This window comes from Anneissia japonica, unplaced genomic scaffold, assembly GCF_011630105.1.
Source record: "Anneissia japonica isolate Jap-2015-1 unplaced genomic scaffold, ASM1163010v1 scaffold1863_len523710_cov156, whole genome shotgun sequence".
Classification (NCBI taxonomy): domain Eukaryota; kingdom Metazoa; phylum Echinodermata; class Crinoidea; order Comatulida; family Comatulidae; genus Anneissia; species Anneissia japonica.
The window spans coordinates 294650-322113 of NW_022714601.1; the positions used below are offsets into that span (position 1 = coordinate 294650).

The 27464-nt window shown below is 34.6% G+C and overlaps 1 protein-coding gene across 1 annotated transcript; it reads right to left on the reverse strand.

The window, feature by feature from the left end:
- On the reverse strand, nucleotides 1–26765 carry LOC117109041 (angiomotin-like). The gene is made up of 13 exons (XM_033251267.1): nucleotides 26532–26765; nucleotides 18454–19272; nucleotides 16278–16437; nucleotides 9913–10057; nucleotides 7296–7436; nucleotides 5424–5533; nucleotides 4586–4735; nucleotides 4253–4375; nucleotides 4046–4107; nucleotides 3363–3497; nucleotides 2566–2966; nucleotides 2036–2100; nucleotides 1–1408 (listed from the first exon to the last, which is right to left on the reverse strand). Exons 2-13 carry the CDS (start codon nucleotides 19095–19097, stop codon nucleotides 1358–1360), a joined length of 2187 nt encoding a protein of 728 aa, XP_033107158.1. The 5' UTR covers nucleotides 19098–19272; nucleotides 26532–26765; the 3' UTR covers nucleotides 1–1357.
- Between the last annotated feature and the right edge of the window lie 699 nt (nucleotides 26766–27464).

Consider the following 27464-nt stretch of genomic DNA (forward strand, 5'->3'; position numbering starts at 1 on the left):
CACTGTCTGCCAACAATTAATACTGTACTTTTAATCAATATAATGTACAAATATAATTAACACCCGATATCATTACGAAGAAGGAAAGTATTCCTACTATATTAGGTAACATGTCTAAGCTTGCATCGTACCCATAATTCATCTGTGACTATCCACTGATACCAACACTTCCATACCATCTCATACTGTACCTATGGTAATATACTGTTACTTTTGAGCTAGAATATATCTACAATTTACAAGAATAATTGGCAAGCTTTAGACTTTGTGAATATAAAAATACTGGCACCAATTCTACTTGCAAGAAAAAATAACAAAGACATGAACTTCAAAAGGGGGCATTAATACAGTAGAAACCCTCCTTTGGGGCACCGATATAAAGGGGACACTTTTTCAGGCACTAAACGAGGGAAAGTGCATCTTTTAAAACAATTGGTCCTGAAGGTGTCCCCTGGGGTTCTACTGTATTTTGGGTGTCAGATGTGAACGACATACATATCTGGGAGTATGCCAATAAGACAAACTACTAGATTTTGGATCTAAAATATGTACAATGTACCACATTTCTGAATTACAACACTTTAATAATTTAAATATCATATTAACACATTTTGCAGACACCAAAATGTTTGTACACCTAACAATTGATTACAGAACTCAATTACGCCACAGAATATATTTATAAATTTACCATAAAGAATATCCACTGATCAAAAACAGAATGATAATAAATAATGTTTAGAACAAGAAAAAAAAAGAACAAAAGTAATTTCTGGGGCTTTTAACTGATTACTAAGTGTCCAGCACATTAGTTCAACTTAAAAAAAAAGAAAAGAATATTTCAGAGTTATTTGGAAATTGTATTTATCAATTGTATTTTCTACAAAATTCATTACATTCTTTAAAGAAATAGATAAATTATTTTTTGCATATTAATTCTGTTCATAATATAGACCTAAAAAGTTAAGTAATGTTTTCACAAATCTTAAGTCTCAAAGCCAAGATAGCATACAAAAGAAAAACCAAAACATATTGGTTTCAGTAGAATGTAGGCATCAGCTCAACATTTTCCGTCCATGAACATTATTTCTCCCAAAACATTTTGAGAGACCGTTGTCATCAAATGGCCAGATGATGATAGCTCAGTCATTATGTATAAATTCTCTCCAAACATTCTTCAAATATCCAACAGATTGCATTGGCATTGCTACAACAACCAGCTCATGACCAATTCCATTCTCTCAGAATTAGTCACCAGAATTCAGTTTAGTATAGCGTCCTCAGTCGTCATTGTCAGAGAGTAGACAACATCAAAGATATGAAGTACATTTCGTCTGCAAATGTAAGCGAGACTGCTTCAAACATTCTGGCCTGATGATTTCTTGAATAACGAGTCCAGAATTTTATCCTGAAATTTTCAAAATAAAACATAGATAATGTTTTTCAATAAAATTTACAATCTTTTTTACAGTCAAGGAGGTGAAATTATGGAGCTTTCAACTAAGAACGTAGAACAAATTCACTCATTCGTGACTGTTGTCGCGTGCATTTTATGTTCTACTGTAAATCGATTTTGATGTTTTACGAACCGTACGCAGAGATGTCACAAACAAAAAGACTGATGCACCAATGTTTAATACAGTACAGTCAGATTCAGCCAACAACTCTTCCACATTTCAGAAGAGAACGTAATGCACCAAGGACAGACATGCACAGTTAAATTCGCTATTTCCTCCCACCCTCCCCTGTGTATCTGTCACTGCTTTACCCCTTCAATTCCTTCAGTTTGGCAACAGGGTTTATTTCAAAGTTTTAACCAATTATGTTTGTACATTGGATATAAGTACAGAATTGTCTGTGCTACAACACACGAGCAAAACATTTATATTCCAGTAGTTATAATCATCTCATATCAATTAACTCTCCCAACTAGTTGCTGCCCCCCCCCCCCCCCCCCCCCCCCCCCCCCCCCCCCCCCCACTGCCATCAGCACTTCCCCATGTTAACACACTAGATATGCTACTAGTTACGTTACCTGCTGGGCAATGTCTTGATCCAACTTCTTCAGTTTCTCATCTAACACATGTCTCTTCTCAACTTCTAAGAGAAAAGGGGGAAAAATCACCTATTAATCAAAATAAATATATGCTTCACATGGTATCATTATTGTTAATGATATAGTAGCAAGTGAGGCTAATACACTTTATAGTCCTAATAAATTTTTAATTCATTTTACAAAGACTTGATCTACACATTCAACCTGCATGAAATTTGTCATTGTGTTAGAAATATAATGTATACTAATGTGTTTATTAATTTTAAAAAGTATAACTTGTTTTTACTGCAGCTCAAACTTTTTGTAATGTTCAACTTAAATTATTTTACCATCAGTTCATTGCAAAAATTTATCATTGACTAAGTTAAGTTCTCCATTATATTTTGAAGTCATTAATTCTTTCTGCTTTCTGTATCGATATTCTGATTTATTGTGTTGCGACATTTATTACAACAGTGACAGGAGTTGAACCCAGTATCCTGGGATTGGAAAGCAAGCATCTTATTTACCTTGTAATCCAATAGATGATAAAGCAGATGTACTGTGAGACATGTAAGAATCTCCCATCATCAGCAACCTCTCCTGTGACCCATGCCCTTTGCCCTGGGGTCGAATTGACAAGTTTTGGTATGACCCTGCTGGTGATTTGACTGTCAGATTTTGCATTGAGTTTACTGGTGATTTCTGAGACAGGTTCTGGAGGGAGTTTGAACTACCAGAGAGTCGTGACTGCTGTTGTACAGACTCTGAAGAACCCATCCGCAAGTTCTGTAGAGAACTGTGTGGCGATGTCGTTGTTCGCAGTAGTTTCTCAAGGGAAGAGAGGGAGGCATCCTTCTGTAGGGATTGCTGCTGGAGGACTTGGATCAGAGAGTCTTTATGAGCGAGTTCAGACTGCAAGACTCTAATTCTAAAAAATATAAAAGTAAAGTATTTAAATTGACAGCTAGTAAAGGCCAAAATAACAAGAATCAACTGCAGAAAGAAAAGTAGATTTTACATAGATTACAACATGACACGAGGGACCAGGCTTAGCGGAAGGTCCAATGGATCTTTCTAGAGTGTCAATCAAACTTAACACCTGACCAATCAGAACAGGGCCAGGAATATGCGTGTCTAAAACAAGCACACATGTTGTCCCACAAACGCACGTGTTTGCACATGTTTCAACACGGCCATTATGAGGGACCTTAGCAACAACATCCAGGGGCGGGGCTTAGTGGAAAGGTCCATTGAATCACTTCAGTGCACACAAAAAAATTCATATGACAACTTGTGAATAATTATTTCGTATTTTTTTACGTACGTTGCTTCCAATTCGGCAACACGTTTCTTTGCCAGGTAAATATCCTCTGCCTGCCGTGTCCTCTCTGTTTGTGTATCCACAAGAATTTTCTCGGCTTCTATGGAATTTTTCTCTAAAGCTGCAATCCTTGCATCCCTACAAGAACACAAATACACATCTTAATTTTGGTTGATCTTTTACATATTTTATTATTTTATTGGAAATATTCTGATTCGAACAAATACAATCTTGGTCACGATACTTAAATATCATGGTCTTCTTGGCCATTCCGAGGCAAAATGACGTAACTTGAAATTTTTACTTTTCTGTATTTTTCTCTATAAATTTAGGAGTGTTTAATATACTCTCAAGCGATATTATTACTGAGTTACATTACGTCATTTGCCTTGATACAATCATTCTTCAATTAGGACAAAAGTTTTGTTACATCTACAGTACCCTTAACAATTATTAGAGAAAGACAAATTGGATGCAATTATTGAGTTAAATATATAAGCTAAAATCAGATGAAATCAGCACTCTAAAACAATGCTCCAGCATAGAAGGATCACTTCTCTTGGATAAATTATTCATGATTATATTACTTTTCATCAAATTCTTTGTATATTTATGTAATTATTCATCCATTGTCCAGTGCACTCACTGCGTAATACCCACATTTTAAATATTTCATTCCATAATACCTTTGTATGTTAGACTGAGCAACCATCTTGATTGCACTTTCTTCTTGTAACTTCAATTCCATCTATAAAGTAGAAATAAGAAAATGACAATGAAGGAGAAAGAAAATATTTGATTGGCTATCGGCGTATAATTGTTCAGTATTCAGGCAAAGGGCGGAGATACTGTATACATTGTAAGTTAATGAGGTCACTGATTCTCTTATTTACCTTGCTAATTTCAGTTTCAAGGCTGCAAATTTTCTCCTCTTTTTTCTTAAGCATTTCCAACAAGGACTGGTTGCTTTGGCAATCACTACCACCTGTTTCCTCCTCGTTACTGCGTGTATTGTTCTGGAAAATAATGTTATGTAAACAGCTGTGCTAAAAAATTAACAAGTACATTCAATTCAATTCAATTCAAACTAACATATAGTTTCCATCATTGACATGTGTTACAATATATATAAAATGAAAAAAAGAAGAATAAGTAACGAAAACACAAGAATTGCAGTTCAATAATAATATCCGTAATGTTCATAAAACTGCAGAAATTAATTTTACCTGTTGTTTTTTAAGGTTTTCAATCTGTCTCTCCAAATCAAGGCGCAATTCTTGATCTTTTTTCTCTCTCTTCAAATTTGCCGCTTTCATAGCAAACATCGTCTTTTGTAGGGATTCAACTTGCTCTTCTAATATTTGTCTTTTCCGTGACTGTGTACAAAAAAAAAACAAATTAAAATTTATAACAGATATGCATTTGGGTTGATGACAGACTGCATGAATTTGATCATTTCTGAGACCACAAAATATTCAGATTCAGAAAAATATAATATATTATGGTAATAAATATGTTAACCCCTTGTTATACACAGTACAAGAGCACCTACTCAACGCTTTGTTATTATTACTACAATCAATAAGTACATCAGTAACCATGACAATGTTCAACCTCTCCAGTACCCTGTCTGTCAAGTGTTTTCAAGTATTAATTCAGTATTTAAATTTCATCATTTTTTTAAATTTTTTTAATTTCCACTTTTTCGTGGCGGCGGGTGCGCTAATTGGCCAAAAATAAAATTTTATTTTTATTCGAAATCATCAATACTTGCAGTTGGCGGGTTTGCTTATCAAGGTATACAAAAAAATCTCGTCTAAGAATGTGGCAGCATAGTAAACTTCAGTACAGAGAAGCCGTAATACTTTTAATCATAATTTTGGCAATATAGTCGATTTCAGTAAATTACCTATCATTTTTTAACTATAATGACGGAGATTATAACTAAATTAAAAAGTCAATTTCATTTTCTGGGATGACATGCCCCATACATTAATTATTACACTACTACTTGATTCCTCTCTATTAACTGAACAGATCAGATTTTTTTTTATTAAATCCTACCTCTTCCTGCATCTTGGAAACATTAGCCTGTGCATTCGATAAGACGGTGTCCAGAAGGTCAATGTGGTTGCGCTGTTCTGTGAGTGTTGCGGTCTGCGCAGACACTGTCTCTTATACACATCTAGATGTGTATAAGAGACAGCTGCTGAGCTGATTACTGAAGCATGTGGTCATGCAGAACCCATCAACCAACCACAGCCTTGGCCTTTTGCCACCCTACTCACAGCAATGTAACACACATCAATCATCCATTTAATGTCAAAGGAATTAAAGTGAGGAAGTGATCAAGGTGTAGACAGCCTACATTATTATTGCAAATTTGCTACAATACAACATAGCATTCCAATGAAGAGCAGTTGAAATTTAAATAAATAACTAAAAAATGACTGTGCATCTTTAAAAATGTTCCCCAAAAAACAAAAACTGCCAAAAAATATTCTAATCTGAAAAAATAAGAAATTAGAGAATTTAATAATTCAACATCATTCAACATATAATTATGTTAACACTTTGACTGCCAGGCCATTTTAGTAATAGCAATGTTCTCTGCCAGACATTTTAGCCTATATGACCAAGTTTCCAGTTCGCATTGAGAACACATGTATATACAAATATGGAATGTTTTTTACACCAAAATAAAGAGAAATTCATGAGCTTTCAAATGATATCATACATTTTATTCATACAATAAACTATTGCAACACAAATTTGAATAGTAAACAGATAACTTTTTGCAATTTCACTCTTTTCAGGCAATAAAGCTGAGAAAACAGCACTTTTAGTTTCACAACTCCTAAACACTAAAATTGGCAACAACTAAACACAATATCAGACTTTTTTCCCTTTAGTGTATTAGTTATTTATACATAAATCTAACATAATAAAATTATAAATCCCACGCATGGATGAGGTCCACTGAGCCCCTGGGGTAGCGTTGGCTACCCCCACCCCCACCCTCCTCCAATCAACTAAAAGTGTGAATATTGCCTATTTTCATTGCTTCGTTAGATATACGTACATATTGATAAAAATGAAATATAAAAACACCGGTGTAATTGCACATGACTTTGTACACATACCCACAACTGAGAGGGGGGTGGGGTTTTAAAAGTGAAAAAATGTACGGCCCAAAACGAATTTATTGCAGAAATTTCTACCACAGGTCCACAACTTCCATATCTATCGGATTGTATTAATACTCAAAAGACGGAGATTTCCGTCTTTGGCAGTCAAGCGTCGTGTAACAAAAGACGGAGATCTCCGTCTTTGGCAGTCAAAGTGTTAATATTAATAATGGTCGACTTTAAAAAGCGCATTGTAGAGACTTAATGTGCTTATTCCACCCCCCTCCCCCCGATCATTGGATCAAGTACAAAGTACAAATGGAACACATACTCAGCTCCCTGGGGAGAATTCAATAATGTTGCAGCTGTAATCATCACATTTTATGTTTGAACCTACCAGGTACCCACTTGTACTCCTGGGTGGGAGAGACAACCATAGTAGGTAAAGTGCCAAATTTATAAACTATATCGCTTTCCACAATCCGGAGAAAATACAAAGGCGTTGGCATCAGTATTTCCCTGGTCACTGGATACTGAGTTGGCACACAGACAAATTTTTGTGCAACATTCTCTGCTCCCTGGGGAGTATCCCTAGTAATGCTGCTTTACGCGCTCAACCTCAAACTGTACGTTCAATGCAACACCATCCTACCAGGTACCCATTTATACTCCTGGGTGGAGCCAGGCAAACGTAAGTAAAGACACAAAGACACAAGCAAGTCGACCAAAGTCAGTTTTAAACACCTTACACATTGCGCCACACGCTTCTATAAAAGAGAATGATCAAGAAGCTAATTCCAAGATTTAATAAAAGAAGAATGCTTACGTTGGGCTATGAGATGAGTTATAATTGTGTCTTTCTTGGCAAGCTCTGCTTTTAAGTCCGAGTCCAAGATGTACTGCGACTCTTGAGCTGTTAATTTGGCGTTTTGCAGACATTCGGCACTCGCTGTGAAAATACGAAATTGTCAACCTTTATTATAATTCTTTTATTGTCATTCATCATTACTAATTATCATTGATGTCATATATCATCAACATACTATATTGTTATTCATTGATTATCATTAATTATCATCAATAGAGGGATTCGGCAAATGTTTGTTTACAGCTCGTCACGTGACTTAACCTTGGGTATATGTGAAAAACATTACAGTGTGATAGTATAGGAAAGATAATGTTATGGTTGCGAAAACAACTACCCACTGTTAAAGCGAGAAATAAATGGCTAGGAAAGGCAATACGATTGTTTCAAAATAGTGTGTATTTACGTATCCTAGTGTTCTCCAAGGATTGTATGCTTTGAAATTTAAGTGATCTTCATAAACCATACAGTAGCTAGCCCTAACATCACATGGTAGTTCGCGGGTCGAAGACCATCATGCATTACTAACCATGCTGTAGATAGGTGCCTAAACTTAGCATTTGTCAAAAAATCTCAATGTTTGCGGCCAGTATCCTTTACAGGCATTAGCAAACCATTAATGCAAAATTCTCAAGTTGAATTTTAAAATCAATTTGGTATACAGTAGTTTACTGGGAATTATGATGATCTTTACAGCAATAAACAAGGGACGGCCGCAATAGCAATCTCTATGTAAAACACTGCTGTGCAAGTCAATTGTTTATATCCAACACCCAAGTTACTGTAGGTCACATGAAGCCCATCGCCGAATCCCTCTATTATGAGATCATCATCAGTTATCAATTTAGCAATTACCATGAGTTTATCCAAATCAATTTATTTTATTTATCATATTATATATTATTACAAGTTTACAACAAAATAATATATACAACAGTATTTTCATGTTTTTGCTGAGTTTATTGAGCTTTCTCAGGGTCTATTAACATTGTAGCTTTGTAATGAGAATACGAAGTCAAAGGTGAACAGGGCTCCAGGGAATGGAGCCGAAATATCCTATACAGTGCAGCAGGAGAGTAATAATAGGTTTGTTTACTTCATTACCACTACGACTGTTGACTGACACTGAATTAATATTAATAATCATATACAGTAGGGTTGGAATGGCTAGTAAACAATACAAAGCTGCAATAAAAATATACAGAAATTGACAAAAGGAGGAACAGGAGGAATATCTCAAAAGTGATGTGTGTAAGATTTTTTATAAGAATAGATAAAATACTTTAACAAATACATCCCTAACTAAACTACAGTAAATTATTAAAGATAAATGAACAACAATGTGCCATTGCTGAATAGTCAAATGAAATTTTAGTCAAAAAGTAGAAAATGTGGCGACAACAATCATTGTACAACAAACTGATGAATCATTTCTAGAAGATTTGAAATGAAGAAAGAACTGGAGAAGATCAGCATTGCTATAATTCCAATCCGATGGCATCACTGACATTGATTTAAGCTCAGTCACATTCATGTTTAGAAATTTAAGTGACATCCAGATAGCTGCCACAGTAACCACAATCTACACACAGACTACAACATTCATTAAAACCTGGTATGAAATAATGAAGGCTGACTATTGTGGTATGATATAAGTTCAAATTAGACACAGGGGTACATATTTCAACTATTTCTCATTTTATGGTCACAAACCACTTCATGGAGACCATAACAACATAAAAAGTGTTAGGCCTACTGTTTTTTTTTTTTATTGAAACCAATGGCATGGACATAAAAACACCACAGTTTATTATTTTTTAAACTTTAATATGGACATTCACTTGTAGGATGAATGTTGCTTGCTGTACACAGGGTGTTGTTATAGTGACTATAACAACTCCCTGCTGGTATTACAGTACATACAGTGTAGTACTATAGAGGACTTGCTTGTTAATTACTAGGTAACCAATCTCAGGGTTATAAGGTCACTTCCTAAAAATTGCAGGAATCTCAGCAGAAACAACCTAAACTCTCCACAGAAGCCTTGCAATCAATCTTCACTTTTATACCATAAGGCCAGGAAAAAAAAACATATTTCTTGTTGGGAGTTTTTACAGAAATGTATACTACTTGAGGCCCATTATTCTTTGCCAACATTTGTTACCTTCTAGGCCTGCACCAAGTCTAGGCACACTCTTTTGGAAAGTTAAAAAGCATTCCAGGATATGATGAGGATAAGCAACAATTTCTATTTTGTGGTATTTTGTGCTCATAATCCAAAGTTCATGATGCTCACGTTACTTTTCTTCTGGCGTACCACAAATTATATTGTACTCTCTGAAACACCAAGTGACTGATTTACTGCTGAACATTCACATATGGAATTTTTTATAAATCAAACCTGAATAATAAAATAAATTTTTGAGTTTGAAAAAAATACTGAAGCTAGTACAAATATTTAGAGCTCAAGAAAAATACTTTAACAAGAACTGATATTTTGGCTTTAAATCCGAAAATGATGTGGAATTTGATATTTTTGGTTAACAATTTGAGACCTTACCTCGTAATTCCTTATTCTCCTCCTGCAATCGTTTAACATCTAATTCCAGCTTCACTCTCATCTTAGTTTCTAGAACTTCACGTTTAATAGTCGATTCAACTATCTTCTGGTGTGCTGCCTGTACTTTGTTTACATCTTGCTCAAACTATAAAAAAATTTTTTTTAAATCAGGCCAAATGAAAATAATTATTAGTTTCACATAACCGCACTCATCACATTTTGGAGCCTCATGAAAGCATTTACTATTGGCTTTTTAAAATAAATAATAATTTTTCATGGAAAACAAAAAAAATGATCTGAAAGATTGTTGTCAAGCCTACTGAAGTATACTTGGAAATATAAACAATTAGATAGGCCTATACACTTTACTTTTATTTTGAAAAAAAAAAAACCAAAATTTTTATTATTTTCAAGCCATTTTTACAACCACAAACTCTAGCACTTGAGAGTAAAAATAGTAATAGTAGTAATAGTACCATCACCTAAAAATACTGTAATTTTTGCCTTAGTTTTGATGAAAGAAGACATTTTTTTCAATATCAACTTTAGTTTTTTTTCCAGATAAAAGCTGATACAACTAAATGTATGATCTACGTAATATAATTTTAGTCCAACAACCTCAGGTTTGTCCAACAACAGAGGCCAATGTTTTTCCGACATTGAGCCCTTGCTCATGCACATCTCCTGGGCTCCCAGGCTCTGCCTCAGAATGTGCCCCTGTATGGGTCAACTCAACCCCTCCCCTACCCCCAATATTAAACATCTCCGTTTTCTTTTCTATTCTTTTCAATATCTCTTTGTTTCATCTGATATCTTCGTACATTCTCCAGGTAATTGAGTACATTACAGAAAATTAGCAGTTGACTTGCTGAGTGAGTGGAGAATTGCTGTCTACATGACTTACATTCTTAGGCCATTCCCATAGAGTTGACAGATAGAAAGTAAAGAAACTATCTCAGAAATGCCTATAAATAATGATTAATACCTTGGCTGATATTGGCCTAACAAAGTGCTAACAGTTAGCAGGTACTAGCAGGAAAGAAACCCATGTTGAGTACAGTAGCACAGTGTACAGTACTGTATAGTATTTGGGAAAATACAATTTCGAAGGGATACCTAAATGCAAGCGTTGATACAACAAACTGAACAATACAAAACGGTTCAGTGGTCATTACACATAACAAGGCTGTTTTTTTTATTGTACTCAACAAAATGGTTTTGTGTTGTTTCGTAATTTGTTGATATATTAACAGCCAAATAAATACCTTTGCATTTAATAAGCAGCAATGAGCCGTTTCATGATATTACAAATACTTCTGACTTAATACACTATTGCTTGCACCATTGCAATCACCCACAAATAGACACTTAAAAACACTAACTGTAAACTGTTCTTGAAGATTACAGTTTTAGCTCTTGACAGCAAAACTCAACCAGAATTCATTAGTTAAACCACGCCAAAGGTCTGACATGATATTTTTAACTAAACTGCATATTGTACTGTAGACCGACAGTACACAAACTACGGGCCGCATTTTTGGAGAGCTGTGAATTCATTCGAAGGAAAAAAAAAAAAATTTGTTTTGTTGTATATGTAGCGAATATACTGTAGCCTATGCCTGTAGGTTAATACAAAATTCTGTCACTATATAGAAGAGATGATGACATCATTATATCAAAAGATCATGGAGGTAATTTTCTTGATCAGGACTTGCCAGGTTTTGGTATGTTGGTCCCAGGCACAGCTAGGCTAAGGCTTGGTACATGCTGTAGAATATCAAGTAGGCAGTGAAGTATAAAAAATGCAAAATGCTACAGTACAGTAAACTGTCCTTAACAATTCAGAGACTGAAAATCCATTTCAAATCTGTTTTTGTTTTGTTATGTGGAAATGCTTTAGTAGTGTAACAAATATAACATGAATAAAGATAATTCAACAGTAGGTCTACACTGTGTTTATGTATGCAAAATGTAACATACTGTATGTACATCCATGGTGATGTCCGTTAAAACCAAAATCACATGCCTAATAAGATTTTGGATCTGGCTACGTGAAATTTAGGGAATGAAGAGCTCAAATTCACTAATAACAAGAGTGTTTGTTGAAGGCTTTTAAATCCGAGTAGGGTTTCCCCCTACTAATAAAAACAGTGTTTTTGGGGTATAGAAAGCGATTAATTTTTTTTTTGTATAAATTCTACTTTCAGGCCAACTAAAGTAACATGCTCACCACTTTTAAAGCCATACTCCAAGTTGTCTTCCAGTAAAGGTTTTTAGGCCTAGCACATAGTCCAAGGGCTGTGTTTTGGTCTTGAAGGATTATTTAATATCAAATGGTATTACCTTTAAAAAATATTTTTTAAAAGCTTACTTTTTTCTCGCATACCATATTAAATTGCCTGGTGAACTAAAGAATAGTACACTTATTAACGACCAGGGCTCAATACCAAACTTCAAACTTACATCTCAAAATTATGAAGATACCAGTGATTGTTAATTCTCAACAATACTTGTCAATAATGAATAAATCTATACAAATAATGCAAAAATATTTTAGAGGTCAAATGTCACATATGCAATGGTTATGTATTATAGCAAACACATTTTTATTACAACTCTATCAAAAGAGAAAAAAAAACTTCAGAATATTTAACAATAAAACCCACTACAGAACAATTCCAATTGAAAACAAATTTCCAACATGGTAGTAGTTGTAATTAAAAACCTTGAAATCCCCCTTTGGGATAAGTGGAATGTCTTCATTACCAAACCACCTCTAGCTTTTCAGTAGATGAGGTGGATTATACCATTTAATCTAGCGGGGATGTACAATTATGACCTTTGATTTTCCCTAAGGGAAAATGGAATGCCAACCTGAGAGAATGTTCAGGAATGGTATAGTAAAAGTACTATTATTTATTGAATGACAAATAGCAATTAAATGTAAGTATACCCACAAAACACACTGTGAAGTATTAATATGTTTCATTAAAAGATGGATTCAAATACTATTATTTATGCACTATAGTAGCATACAGTACTGTATCAAATTCAAATTATAAAATTTCATTAAATTTCTACTACAGTATGTTAGAGCATTTTAAGCTTAAATTTACCTGTTTGCAGATCATTTATTTTGTACAGCTACTGTTCCGCAGGATTCTGAAGGAAAATTTATATGATAAAATTGTATTTATACCCCCTTAATTAAAATGGTTCAGACTGGTTTGGAATGTGTTTGACTTGGATACAAGCCAAAGTATTTCTTCCAAAAGGGATAGCATACACAATCTCCTCCATGACAGAATGTCACTAAAATCCTGAACCATGTACTGACAATTTTTCATTTTAATTTGAGTAATTATTAGAGATACACAAGCCATCTACTGTACATTGTGTCTGGTCTGTAATGTGACAAAGGAAATTTTGATTTTTGTAAAATTAATATTACATTAGAACATATTTGACCTAATTTTTAAGAAATGCACAGCAGTTAACAACTTTCATCCCCTATATAGGCTGGTATGTATATAGTATTTATTTTTCTTTACTACAATATTTTTATTACTTTGTAGTTTGAACCTTGAAAGAAACTTTTCATGTGTGCTAAATACCTCCATGGAGAAATGAACTTACCAACAGTGACCTTGTTAAGGTCAAGGTGTTAAACTATCTGTCTTGAATACACAGCCATTTGTAGCGAATTTCAAATTGTTAGATTTTGAATGCTATAATGTTAATAACTATTATTATGAGGGATACCATATAAAAATTAATTTTAATTATTTTTTTTAAGTTAAATTTTTTTTTTTTTAAATCTGAATTATTGGCAATAGTGCTAAACATTTGTATCTACACTGTACTTTACTACAGTACTACTGTACTGTGTATATTTCAAATTGTTGTACCATAATAAAAAGGCGAAATAAATAAATATTCAAAATAAAATTATTTTAAATCATTGCAAAGCAGACACTATTGGGAGAAAAGATTAAACAAATTACAGCTTGGCTAAACCACATGCACAACAGGTCACAGTAGGCCTGGCCACAGCCTTTACACACAGTAGCAAACTATTCTTACTACCATAGCTCCCTACTCAGCTAACATAACACACAATAGCAGTGGGGTAACTTGGGTTTTTTTTTTGTTCAAACATGAAAAAAATTATAGCAAATTTAATGGAAAGCAGTGTACAGTAGAAGCGGTTTGGAGCAGCAGGAACGGTTTGGTTTCCCAAACTCGAGGTTGGGGTTTCAATCCCTCGCTGTGCATTTCGCTTGTGTCCTTGAGCAAGACACTTTATCTGCATTGCTTCTCTCCACCCAGGAGTATAAATGGGTACCTGGTGGGGTTGCCTGTTCCTGTGCAGATTACCAGCAGCAACACGTAGCATGTGGACCCAATGACCAGGGAAAGGAACTGCGCTTTACAGTATAACCGCAAGGAAAAGGCGCATTATAAATGCCCGTACCGGTACCAGTACCAGAAATGGCAAAGTACAGTAGACGTTAACAAAAAATTTATGGTGTACTTAGTCATGTAGCATGGAGGTCATAGTCACCTACAGTATCTCCATACCTAGTTCAAAACAAAAATCAAATCAAATCAACATTTATTCATATATTCGCAGAATATAACAGAATGTTCTTTATTAAAGAAAATTAGAGGAATTATTTACAGTACATGCCTTGCATTAAGTTCGACGTAGCAATAATACAGTATGTACTATTCAGACCACCCACTCCCCACCCCCTCCAACTCAACCTTTTCAAAATCCTGGATACACCATACTCTTAAGTTTTTTTTAATTATTTTCGCAGGCTGCAAACAAAACCAAAATCTACCTACACAGTACAGCATGCCTAAATCTACAGTTAACAGCATTACTGTCAAAGACCCTTTAACCTTTACTATCAAATTAATGCTAAAATACATCAGTGGGCTACTTTCATAAAAAGGTCATGACATTCTTTATTTTTAAATTCAATGATTAAAACATAAACATACTCAGAGTGAAAGAATTCAAACTTTCAACTGTAGATTCATAAAAAGGAAAATTCCAGAAAACTGTCCAGTAGGTCTGTATTTGGGTCAAAGACATTAACAATTAACTAAATCAGGAAATAGAAAAAGGATTTTCTCCTGATGGATTACAGTGAGAGTGAGAATGATAAAGTTAATTACTCCTTAAGGTATTAGAAAGATCAGTAAGATTTTAAAGTTGTGGATTCAAAATAAGTTATCTTAAAAGTTATCATGCTGCCAGAAACTTACTTTTAAGACCAAAAAAAGCCAACTTTTGGCAGAAAAAGCAAATTCATGACTTTTGACTTTACCGTATTCTTTACACCAATCTGTACAATTCAACAAATGCAATAATTTATTTTTTATAGTTAAACTTGTCTAATTCGACTTTGCCTAACTCGAATAATTTCCAAGGGTGAGTTCGAGCCAGAAAAATATCCGTGCGAGGTCCGTGTATTTACACGGAAGTTAAATGCCGTGCGTGGCTTGAACGGGGGTAAGATGTAAAAAACATCTGGAACACGCTCGCCTATTTTGACCACCAAATTTAGGGTTATAGAACCGTGTATCGCTGTCAAAGGCCATTATCGCGACCATTAATCATGTTTTAATGGCTCTACCGTCTGACGGTCAACATGAATTCAATTCAACACGTGCGAAAACCATAGGCCTGTCCAGTTTTACAAAAACAAATGCATTCGCTGACCTGTTGTTAATGTTATAGCATCATCTTCATCATTTCAACATGTCTGTGTGGACCAAACCTATGATACGTTACCTTCTCTCATTGTGGGGGGAAGACAGAATACAAAAACAACTGGATGGCACCCGCCGAAACAGCGGTATTTACAAAGAAATAACTGCAAAGATCGAAGAAAAATTTAGGGGAAAGCTGACGGTGACACAGGTCACCAATAAACTGAAGTATTTGCGCAGGGAGTACAGTACAAGTGTGTGAAGCGTGGTTAGAAACGTAAATATTGCGTAGCATGATGGCATATACTATTGCCTCGCTGACCTCAAACGAGTATTTCCGAGGTAAATTTTTATACGGTTAGACAAGATAAGTTTGTGCTCGAATGCGGGGACCCCCCATGGTGTAAAGCCGTGCGTTTACCTGTTATATACACGGAATTTAATAGGCGTGTATGGCTCGAACGCACCCCAAGTCGATCATATTTTACATGCCAAATAGTTGTGTTTACTATTAATTAACAACTTGTAAGTTGAACTTGAAGGTCGAACAATTATTCAATGCCATTTTAGATTCAACTCAGGCAAGTTCAACTGTATTTATAAAATTTTCAATTTTTTTTTTTAATACTCCAGTTCTTTACCTTTTGCAATTTGCTGACTTTTTGGTAGTATCCCTCAAGTTCTTGACGTAATGCTGTGTTCTCTTCCGACAGAATCTCCACCATTTTTGTGGCTCGACCAGCTATTGCCTCGTGATCAACCTCAAAATTTGAGTTATGTTTTGTATGTGAAACTGGCGACCTGAAACACACATTTTCAGAAGAAATGTTATTGAAATTACAGAAATAATGACCCTTCATTTTAAAGAATAGTCAAGTACAGTATCTGAAAATACCAATTTACTGATATGTTATTTCAATTTTTCCACAACATGCCTCATATTGTATATACAAAAAAAATTTCATCATCAACACATGTTACTTGTATCAGGAAATCATAAGATCAGCAAACACAGCATTTGTCATACAGTATTTATTTTATTAAATAGTTAAGTAGATATTGTTTGCATTAGCTAAATCATGTTTCACCTGTCTCTTATACACATCTAGATGTGTATAAGAGACAGATCTCAAGGTTGATACAATAGTAATCATTCCAAAACATTCCAAGATTTAGTTTAAATAGTGAAAAGGAACAACAAATAGAATTTCTGTTTTCTTACAGTATTTTACAAACATGATTAATTGAGCAACATTCCTATTGGCAGTTTAATTGCTTTGCTTTATTAATTTCAACCATTTAAACTATGGAATCATCAGTCTTACAAATGTGGAATGTGTGGAAAATATTTGTATAGAAAATGCCCCCAAGGTAAAACTAGCTGCAGCTTTGATCTATCTAAACCCTGTTAGCCCCAAAATCATCCACATAATTGGTTCTACAAAAAGGAATAAAGAAGATTGGAATGGTGTTTATTGTAATTGGTTATGAATTGATCAGTACTAAAAATACAGTTAGAAACTTAGAACCTGATCACTCTTCACTACGTTTGTTAACATTGTGTTGAAATTAGCCTACTGTACTGTCATATTTAATGAAAAGAGAACTTTTCAGAACGGTTTAATTTGTATTCTGATTTAGCTCATGAGCTAAACAAAAGAATTTTAAAATAAATATTTAAACAGCTGAATATATTTAATCAAGTAATATTAACTTTAAAATCTGCATAAAATGTCCCCATCTGTTTAATACCAGACATCTTTCCTGGTATACTGCACTGACTCTGAAATTTCCTGGTAGTGGTACAAAGGATTTTGGTATATAAATTGCTATATAAATCAGCAAAAAATCATTCTTTTTCGATATCTTTCTAGATGAAAGTAAGTAACTTATTAAATCTGTTCAGAATTTTAATTCAATTTTTAAAGATTCTCCCACTTTCTTTGGCAGGTAGTCTTATATAAAAATTTGAATTAAATCGGTTGGTTTAATAGTACTGTACTGTAAAGTAGTTCACAGTTTCATAATTTGGTGAAGCAACATAAATTTGAGCCAATCACAAAATTAAAAACTTTCCGTCACATGTATGTGCTGCTAAAGAAAGATACTGTAGGTCGATTGACCAAAGGCAACAGAATATCAGGGGTCACAAGTTGGAAGAAATTTCACAATTGGCGATACCCATCGGCACTGAATTCTGTGAGACAATTGATAATAAAGGAGTAAAATCATGCCAATATTATGAATTTACAGAAGCTTTGTTCTTTTTTTAATAGACTTTGTGTGCTAGCGGGAACAAGGAAGGCTGTACCGATTTCCGGGCAGTGGCGGCGCCAGCGGGGTGGCAGGGGGCGCTTAAGCCCCCACCGGACAGGTCAAGCCCCCTCCCCCCGCCCGACAGAGCCCCCCCGCTGGACAGAGCTCGTTGGGCAGTCAGACCATAAAACATATAAAAATAGGCCCACACCAAGCCAACACATGTCTGTCACTGTCTGAGAGTGCCATTTTCAGCCATCTAGAGGTTGATATTCTTTTAAAAAAATCTCATTTGGGAGGGGGAACCCCCTCTCAACCCCTTCTCCCATCTCGAGCCGACGAGCTCAAGTCCCCCCTGTCGGACAACTTAGCACTCCCAGAAAATATATCCTAGAGCCGCCACTGTTTCCTGGAGACTTTGCGATCCTTGAAATATGTTACATAACCAAAGATGCGTGTAAGAAGTACATACAAACACAGCAAAGAGTTGACATACTATGGACCCATGAGACAATTTCACTACAATTTTCAGTACAACTACAGTACCTGTGTATAACTTACTTTTCTTTGACAGTTTCCTCCAAAGCTTCAGCTGACCTTGAGCCCTCGGGTTGGGGGTCAGTATCTCCACCATATGCCACATTCCCTACTGTGTTGCTTATAGGTAATCCATGTTCAGGGCCTGTCAATGTGCCAGGGTAGTCAGGTGGGGGAGGTCTCTTGTCCAGATCAGTAACAACTAATTGTTCTTGGTTCGTTATAACTGGCAACTGCATGTGAAAACTAGTTCCAAATTCTCTGGATAAACTCTCTAGTATACTGGTCTGTCCTAGCGATTGCATTCTATCATATTGCGGTAAGTGAGTAACATTTACTGATACATTTCTTGGGCCTGCAAATCCTTGATCGTCTAACTCATTTGTTAGCTGTCCATTCTTGTCAGGGGTGCCAGACCCAGGGACGAAATCTTCCCAGTTAGATTTTTCTAAAGGGGAGGAATTATCCTTAAATATTTGTAGATCCTCACTCAATGATGGTTTGTGATGTTTAAGTTTCTCAACTAGAAGTAAATGTTCATCACTTTTTGTCTGTCGGTGAAGCGCCGAGCCGTTCTGTGTGCTACTGTTCTGTGGCATGACAGCAGCAGTAAATAACAAACTATGTGTGGTTTGTAGCATGGTTTTCACAGGTCCTATCTGGGCCATGCCTCAATGCTACAATGAAGCATTCAATGCTGTGCCTCAGCACATCCTCAGAATCATTAACATGCTAATTCCAACAAATGGCAAATTGATAAGAGTAAAACTCTCTACGAAAATGTCAGCATTACAAAGACACCGTCTGGGTTGTCACAAAAAGGATGGCCGCCTCGTCCACATCCTGAAAGTAGAAAAAAAATGGTTCTCATAGATAAATTCTAAATTCCTTTGATACGAAACACAAGGAAACATGCTGTAAACATTTCATCATCAACACATGTTACTTGTATCAGGAAATCATAAGATCAGCAAACACAGCATTTGTCATACAGTATTTATTTTATTAAATAGTTAAGTAGATATTGTTTGCATTAGCTAAATCATGTTTCACTTTGAATATCAATGTACCAGCAAACAAACCAAGGGTAATATTTGGCTTTAGCAAAATAAAAAAATTAAAAAAAAGCCTCCCTCCCTCATCACTTTTCCTGCCCAGATAGGGTGATAAACTAATATTTTTTATAGGGCCTAATATATAGCTTTTTTACATCTTTAATAACACAGAATGTTGAAAAAGGAAGCAGTACAGTAGGCCAGTAGTAGTGCATAGTCTACAGTATACTGTACAGTAGGCCTACCTACTGTATTACTGTATTTGAATAAAAAAACATAACAATGAGCAAACAACTAACATTAACTAAATCACAAATTATTTTATATTACCACAATGTAGATTTCTCCATTACTTGTGGTAAAGCAGTAAGAAATTATATTGTCTAACTGTGGATACATGTTTCATCATTATGGGTCACATGGATAGCGAGAACCAATCAAAATCAATTATGAAAATATTCAAATAAATAAACTTGTGGGTAAATGATCTAAGGTCAAGTCAGGACTTGGTCTAGCTGATGGAAGATATCAGATGATCTTGGAATGCCAACAATGTCCTATCGCTTTCATCTTGCAGAGTGTAGACCAGGATCCAGCAGGCATGCTTACCAGCAGGCATGCAGTTCCTCATTCAATCCTAGGAATTGAACTAAAAAAGAACAATTCTATAGAAAAGTATGTTGAGAGATATGTGACTATCCAGTATACATACTTTAGATTCCTTATTGGATGACGGAAGATTTTTTTTACAGTTTAGTCCTACTGTACCTTTCATACAGTAAGCATACACTTTTACAGACTTGCAGTAACATACAGTACTGACATACTGATATATACAGTACCTGTACTTTTTTTCTTTTATAACAACACATTTTAACACAAAATTAAGAACAAATTGAGGCTAAGGTAACATGTCAAAGATATGAGGTTTTTATTTTTATAAAAATAAAAAAACCGACAAATCAAACTACAGTATTGTAACGTTTAATAAGGTTCCCTTGTAAAATTTGTTTGGTCTTATCTGTATAATAGGGCCTACCTTACAGTACATGTATGTGCGGTAGGGGTACAGTATCTACTTCAATAATACAATACTGTATAAGCAGCACAATAATAAATTTCTCTATCTCTGAAAAAGTGTAAAATATGTTTAAAATAAGAACATTTTGAGCCTGAAATAGGCAGAAGGAAAAAAAAATTGACCCTGGGCAAAATTTTACTGGTTCTTTATATATATATATATATATATACTGTACACCATAAAACCTCAAATTGAAGCCCATCTCGAATTGAAGCTCCCTCTTTTGCAAAATTAGCCTCGAAAAGAAGCCCATGGGCTTTTTCAAATGGCATAGGCTTCTTTTCGATATAGCACGGTACCTACATAAACTCTGCATGAATCTAAGAAAACAAAATGAATTAAAAACAAACTTGGTTTTTACATTTAAAGTTTAGGTGATTTAATGCCAGTTAAATACACTCCATAATACAGATTGATGTTATATTGACCTTATCTACAGTATTGTTTAATTGTACAAATTCACAAAATTTACAGCATTCATTTGGAAAAGAACACCCCTCCCCTCTTTACTTTGCAAAAGTAGTCTCGAAAAGAAGCCCATCTCAAAAAGTAGCCCATCTCGAAAAGAAGCCAAAGCTCACAAAAAAAAAAAAAGAAGCCCAGGGCTTCAATTTGAGGTTTTACAGTATACTGTATACAGTATTTAAAAAATGTATAGCACATTTTAATAGAAAATGATACAGTACAGTACATGTACTGTAGGCCTGGACAAAACAAATAATATTAAACACATTTACAGGTATTATGTTTTACTCCACCTACCAAAAAAAAAAAAAAAAGAAACTTGAGAAAGGATAATGAATTCTTAACCCCTCTCCCTAATATATGAAAACTAGATACTATACAGGTAAGTTGGTCTAGAGCGCAGGACATTACGTTCAAAGACAAGCATGACTAATTAGTAAACATGGTTTTTTAAACTTAAATTTAAAACTATTTTCCTGAGGATTATAGCACAATTTGATTTTTTTAAAATTATGATTTAAAACCTACTGAAGGTCATTGTCTACTATTGAAGAGCATTTTAATATAATCAAGAAAAGGGAAAAACTAAAGTTTGTGGTTACTGTAGAAAATAATTTAAAATATTTGTTTAGATTGAAATAGTTTTGGTGTAGAAATTTACAACTTGGTTAAAAAGATAGGTTGTAGTTCGAACTTAAAACAAAAGCTCAATTCAGTAAAAGAAATTTCTTTAGGAACATACTACTGCATAATTTTGCAAATCCTGGCTCAATCAGCCACTACTTTCTGCAACACAGCATGAAAAAAATACCTCAGGTTCTATTATCCACAGTACTTTATAAAAGACCAGTACTCAGTAGAGTATGTTTTCAACACCTTGAAATCACAATTATACATTCTTTTACTGAAACAGTATTTAAGAATCTAGGTAAAATGGTATTACTGTATTATGATTGTTAATTGGTGCAAATAGAGAACAAACTAATAATTTACCAGCAAATAAATCACAATTGCTGTGTGTACTGTATAACATTCATCTGGTACAAGAAGTCGAAAACACAAAAAAGAAAAAGTCTTTGATACATGAAATACTGTACACAACACACTCTTCAAACACAATGTAAAAAGTTAAGTATAGCTAACTAAAATAAAATTTGCATTAAAATGACCTAAATATCAACAAAAAAATTAATGGGCAGGGACAGATACAGCGAGAGTGAGCCTCTAGGCAATACTATGCTCTATCTTCCCCATATTAAATTAAATCTATACTTTTCTTAAGAGGTCATTGCTGTAAAGCTACGTCTTTCAAGTTTACATACAGTACAACTGACAAGTGAGGCGTACTGTAGACCTACAGTACAGGCCTGTAACAAGGGGGGAGTGGGGGATCAAAACCCCAGGAACTTTAAGTCCACTAAATGGAATATGATAAAAATATACACATATTTGTGGTGATGGTGAATTATAGTGTTTGTTTACATTTTATTGGATTTTTACAAAGTAGACCATAATGTTCAATAGTAATCCTAGCCCTACTCAGTTTCTGTTTTATTTCAGTGAGTTTGATTGAATGTGCAGTCAAATTTTTCCAAAATTTTGCTTGATTTAAATTTTATGAGGCCTCTTTGTGTACACAAAGGGATTTCCGTTCAGATTTTTAATTGATCCCCCTCCCAACCCCATTACACAAGCTGGTACGAAGAGGTACCAAGTCTACCGCTACTTGCGGTAGTCTACCATTTTTAGCGACGATCTACCGCGCTACAGTAAGCCTACGTTATTCTACCGCTTAACAAAATATTCCTGTAAATTTTTGTAAATCTTAAATAATTAACTTTGAATATCGCTCTAGACTAGGCCTAGGTAAAAACATGACTCACAATGTTAAAAAACAATCGTAAACAGTCACAAATAAGTTTATTCCACTAAACTACCATCACTGTTTACATGTATTTATAAAGATAAGCCCCATGCTTGCATCACCCGGCCTGTCTATGCTGTGCCTGCAGTAGTGTGATATCTAAACAACATGCCCTTTGACCTAAATAGGCCTAGGCCTATGTTTTTTTGTTTTTTTTTATCGTAGCTGTTTCATGAAAATATCATACTATTATTAATCGGTAGTCGAAAATAATAAGTAAAAGAAACGCAAACATTATGTGCTTTCATTTCTCAAAAAATTAAGTCTTCTACAACATACTGTAACAAAAATACAGTACAGTAGACTGCTTCGGCCATGAACACGTTTGGCCGCGATGTATTTATTGTAGGCTCTACAGTATGTTTTCGTTCAGTAAATTTGATTTATGTCTAATAACAAATGTTCTTATACTAATTATTATAATTTAATATACTGTACTCTATAAAATATTCACTTAAATATTGACTTAAAAAACAGTGGGAAAGCAATCAAAACGATTTATATTATACTCAAATCGCCATGAAGAGAAGCATAGACCAGGCATAAAATACAAGAAATGAGTGACATATTCAATTACTTAAAATTCTCACTAGTAACTGTCAACATGATAGTCTCTTAGGAAATTAAGGATAATGTTTATTTTAATAAAACAAAAAAACACTTAAATTTCTGATATTCTGAATGTTTAACAGTTAATAAATACATCGCGGTCAAACAGGCTCACAACTGGAAACAGGTCCTAGCCAACCCCCTGTTCACTAGCCTACTCTACACTGTACAATCCATACCATAAAGTTTCTAATTGTGTGGATAATACCTCAAAAATTAGCTGAAAGTTGCGCAGAAAATTGCTAGGAAAATACTGTAAGTGTGTGGAATCGTAATTACATGGGGTTTGCAGTGTTTTTCTTTAGGTTTGCAGGGTTTGCTGGGTTTAGCAATACCCGCGGCCCTTATTTTCAAAAATACAAAAACAAATTTCTGGCCAAATTCTTGCGCGGAGGATAGGCCTATATTCTCAGCGCAGGCCTTACTATAAGTCTGGCTTTATACAGTAGTAATATTCTATGGTGAAAAATCCAACTATTTTTGGTAGGCCTAGTAGTTACTTTTGTAGGTTAGCCTTGGCCTATATAGACATACAGTAAGCCAAGGTATGACCCTGGCCTGGCCGTACCCATGCCAACCCATACCCACAACCCGCACCCAAATTTTGGATGACCCATACACAGAATTTTGGTGTACTCGTACACATCTTTGGTCAACCCATACACAGCGTACATTAACCTGTACCCAAGTTTGATGAATGATATTTTTACTATAATAAAACATTTTGCAAATTGTATATTTAGATAGTAATCATATTAATCTATGAACGCCTAACTTACGGGTTAGAATACATAATTGCTTTTACAGAGCATGCATTAAATTAAGAAATTCACAATCGCCTAGGCCTAGATGTGGTGGTTGCGATTAACAGCGTATGGAACACCGATGTACACATGAATGGTTTTTTTAAATGTTCGGAAAGTAATTATTTAATATTTTTTTTGTGTGCGTTTTTAGATTTTGTATTGATTTTATTTATTTTGGCATTTTACGATGACTTGACTATACATAATATTTTTTTTTTCATCATGATTATTATTTTAGTTTTTTTTTACAATTGCTATTTTTTCAGAGAAATTTTAATTACAATAAATTTGAATATCATTTTAGCGTGTTTTTAGTACAGTTTTGTAGTGTTCGATATTGAAAAACAATGTTCTTTTTCTTCTTGCAGTTCCCAGAAGTGAAAAGTCAAGTGTACAATACTGTACATACAGTAGTTATATTTATCAATTTCTGAATTATTCATAATAAAGGCCTCTGTGTTTTGTTACGGCAATGATGTAATTTGTTGAAACAAATATATACTTTTATATCTGAATTGTAAAATTATACAAATAAAGTTACCGTTACCCACACGTACGCCTGCACTGCCATTGCATGCGTCTGCACCTACTAGTTTTTCTTTATATTATATATTTTTATCAAAACTATATTATATTTCTACTAATTTGTGTATTTTTATGATACAGAACCAGTAGCAGAGACGATACGAATATGAAGTTACAGTAGGTGAATACACGTGACACCTTCACTACCGATCGCACATCGCTAGTCCATTTTTAGCATCACCTGACCTACTGTATTCTATCTTTGTAGTAATGCGCCCACATTCCTGAAGGCGGCATACAAAGAATCTTACTTTCAAGAGTACGTTATATGTAGAAAATTTTCTTTCCAATTTTTCTTATAGTTAGTTTCCTGGAAACTAGTACTACTTGAATTGTTCCTAATTGTTAAAAATAAGCCCGAAACATCCATTAACCTACATTATATAAACTATATTTTACTACAGTTTTCATTTTATCATTATAATATTCAGTCTATTTTAATTTATTTATGTGTATCATTTTAAAATGGCCATTAGAACATTTATAGTGAAAGGAAACAAAACATAACAGAAGAAAACAAATGTTATGACGAACTAATCTTTTCACAGTACTACACTTATTTCATAAATCTTTTATTTAATAAGCATTAATAAACACAATCAAAATATATATCGATAATAGAAACGTTTGTCAAACCAAGTCGACTTAGTAACCTTCGTTGTTTTTCTGTAAATAAAGAAAAATAACAAGTGGTACTGTAGTGCTGTATGCAGTAATGATAAACTTTACTACCACATATACGTTAGTTATTATAGTTTCGTGTTTAACAACGGTATACTGCTTACTGTAGCTACCATGTTGTAGATACGCGGTCGCATATTCCGCGATCCATACACCGCGACCGAAATGTGTAACAAAAATAAAATACCATAAAATAAACTAACAATTATAGTACATGTACGTGCTGTACCTTATTACCAGCTTTATTGAAAAAAAATACAATATTTAAACATTTTATCATAACATTGGTTAACGATTTCTTTTCGGTGGTTGAGCAAAATGACGTGTGTACGGGTTAACCAAACATGGGTACGAGTCGATGAAACTTTTTGTACAGGTTGGCTTGTGTATGGGTTATCCAACACCCGACTCGGACAGAGGCCTGACCAGCCAAGTCTCCAAACCTAGGCTAGGCTGCAGGCATTTACTTACTTATTAGGCTAGGCCAAGGCCTAATTGTACGCCTCTCATCAGTCAGTACGATTTACACTTTTTGAAGTTTTGTTTAATCAAAATACATTATTTTTAAATTGTTCACAAACGTGGCCTTGGCCTATACCTAGCAATTACTAATTATTAAAGGCCTAGGCTGGGCCTAGTCAAGCCATCTCTTACATTTTACGTAGGTTAGGCATATGGGCCTAAGCCTAGGCCTACCCCAACAGTCGTGTGTAGATGATTTTAGAAGACGCCTCCGGGAACGACTGCCCTCAGTGTTCGACATAGCACAATCAACACTTAAAACACGCTGGCTGACAGAACCACAACACAGACAACCACCGACTGTTTTTAGCTCAAAACTGGCCAAAATTAAGAAAGTACCACATAATATATCACAAAATCACACAAGAACCTACCAAGTGCAAGGTTGAATAATATATAATATCCCAAAAAGTGTAAAAATGATGTGTTCGCCTTCACTATCAGATAACAATCAGCGACCAATCTCATACATAGACCTCAACTTAGTTTTTGGCCAATACTCAGTACTGTACTGTATTCCGCTACTTAGTTATGCCAGGAATTTTTAAGCTTGCGGTGTCAAGTCTCGCGTGGATTTTTAAAAAGATGATTGAGACAAGTCTAGCGCCCTCTCGTATCTGAACTAAGAGCAGAACAAAGATCTTATAAACGCAAGATAGCGTTCTCCGCGATTTACGCGTGCAAATTCTGTAATAAGGCATGAATGGCGCCCTCTTGCTAAATTGGAAACTTTTGACTTGACCGACGCTTCTATTTGTTACGCGTAAATCGCGGAGAACGCTATCTTGTGTTTATAAGATCTTTGGAGCAGAATCACAACATCATTGAGATTAATCATGGCTTTGGGTCCAATCTCTAAAGTTTCCGGTACGGTATGGCAGCACAAGAACATCTATTCCTGCAATAGGCCTATTTATTTTTTAATACTTAGGCTACTAAATTTGTAATGTTTTTGAACTCTGATCTATTTAGTTTGTAAACTTTTTTTTCTTTTTCCTTTTTTTTTTTTTTTTTTTTTTTTTTTTGTTTGGTTGTAGTTCGGTTGTTCTGTTTTTTAGGCCTAGCCCATATCTTTGTTGTTGTTGTTGTACGCTTATATATTTTTTTTCAAATGCTCAATATTTTGTTTTTTATGATTACAAAATAATGATCGTATTAAAAACCGTCTTGTGAAGATTTGGAGGGCGGCACTTTGGTTTTCATTGTTGGTGCATGCATCATCACAGCAGCATAATGATGGTTCTGGTCTGGTGGGTTCTGGGGTTGGCAAAAACATATGAGTAGGGTAGGGCCTATCGTTCCAGACT

Bases quoted from the DNA above. Each gene is read 5' to 3' on its own strand.
- LOC117109041 (XM_033251267.1), bottom strand. From the start codon at position 19,097: ATGGCCCAGATAGGACCTGTGAAAACCATGCTACAAACCACACATAGT. The intron at 4,736-5,423 runs GTAGGATTTAAT...TTTTGTACACAG, and splicing joins TTTCCAAGATGCAGGAAGAG to TCACGGAAAAGACAAATATT. The intron at 1,409-2,035 runs GTAACGTAACTA...TGAAAATTTCAG, and splicing joins ATCAAGACATTGCCCAGCAG to GATAAAATTCTGGACTCGTT.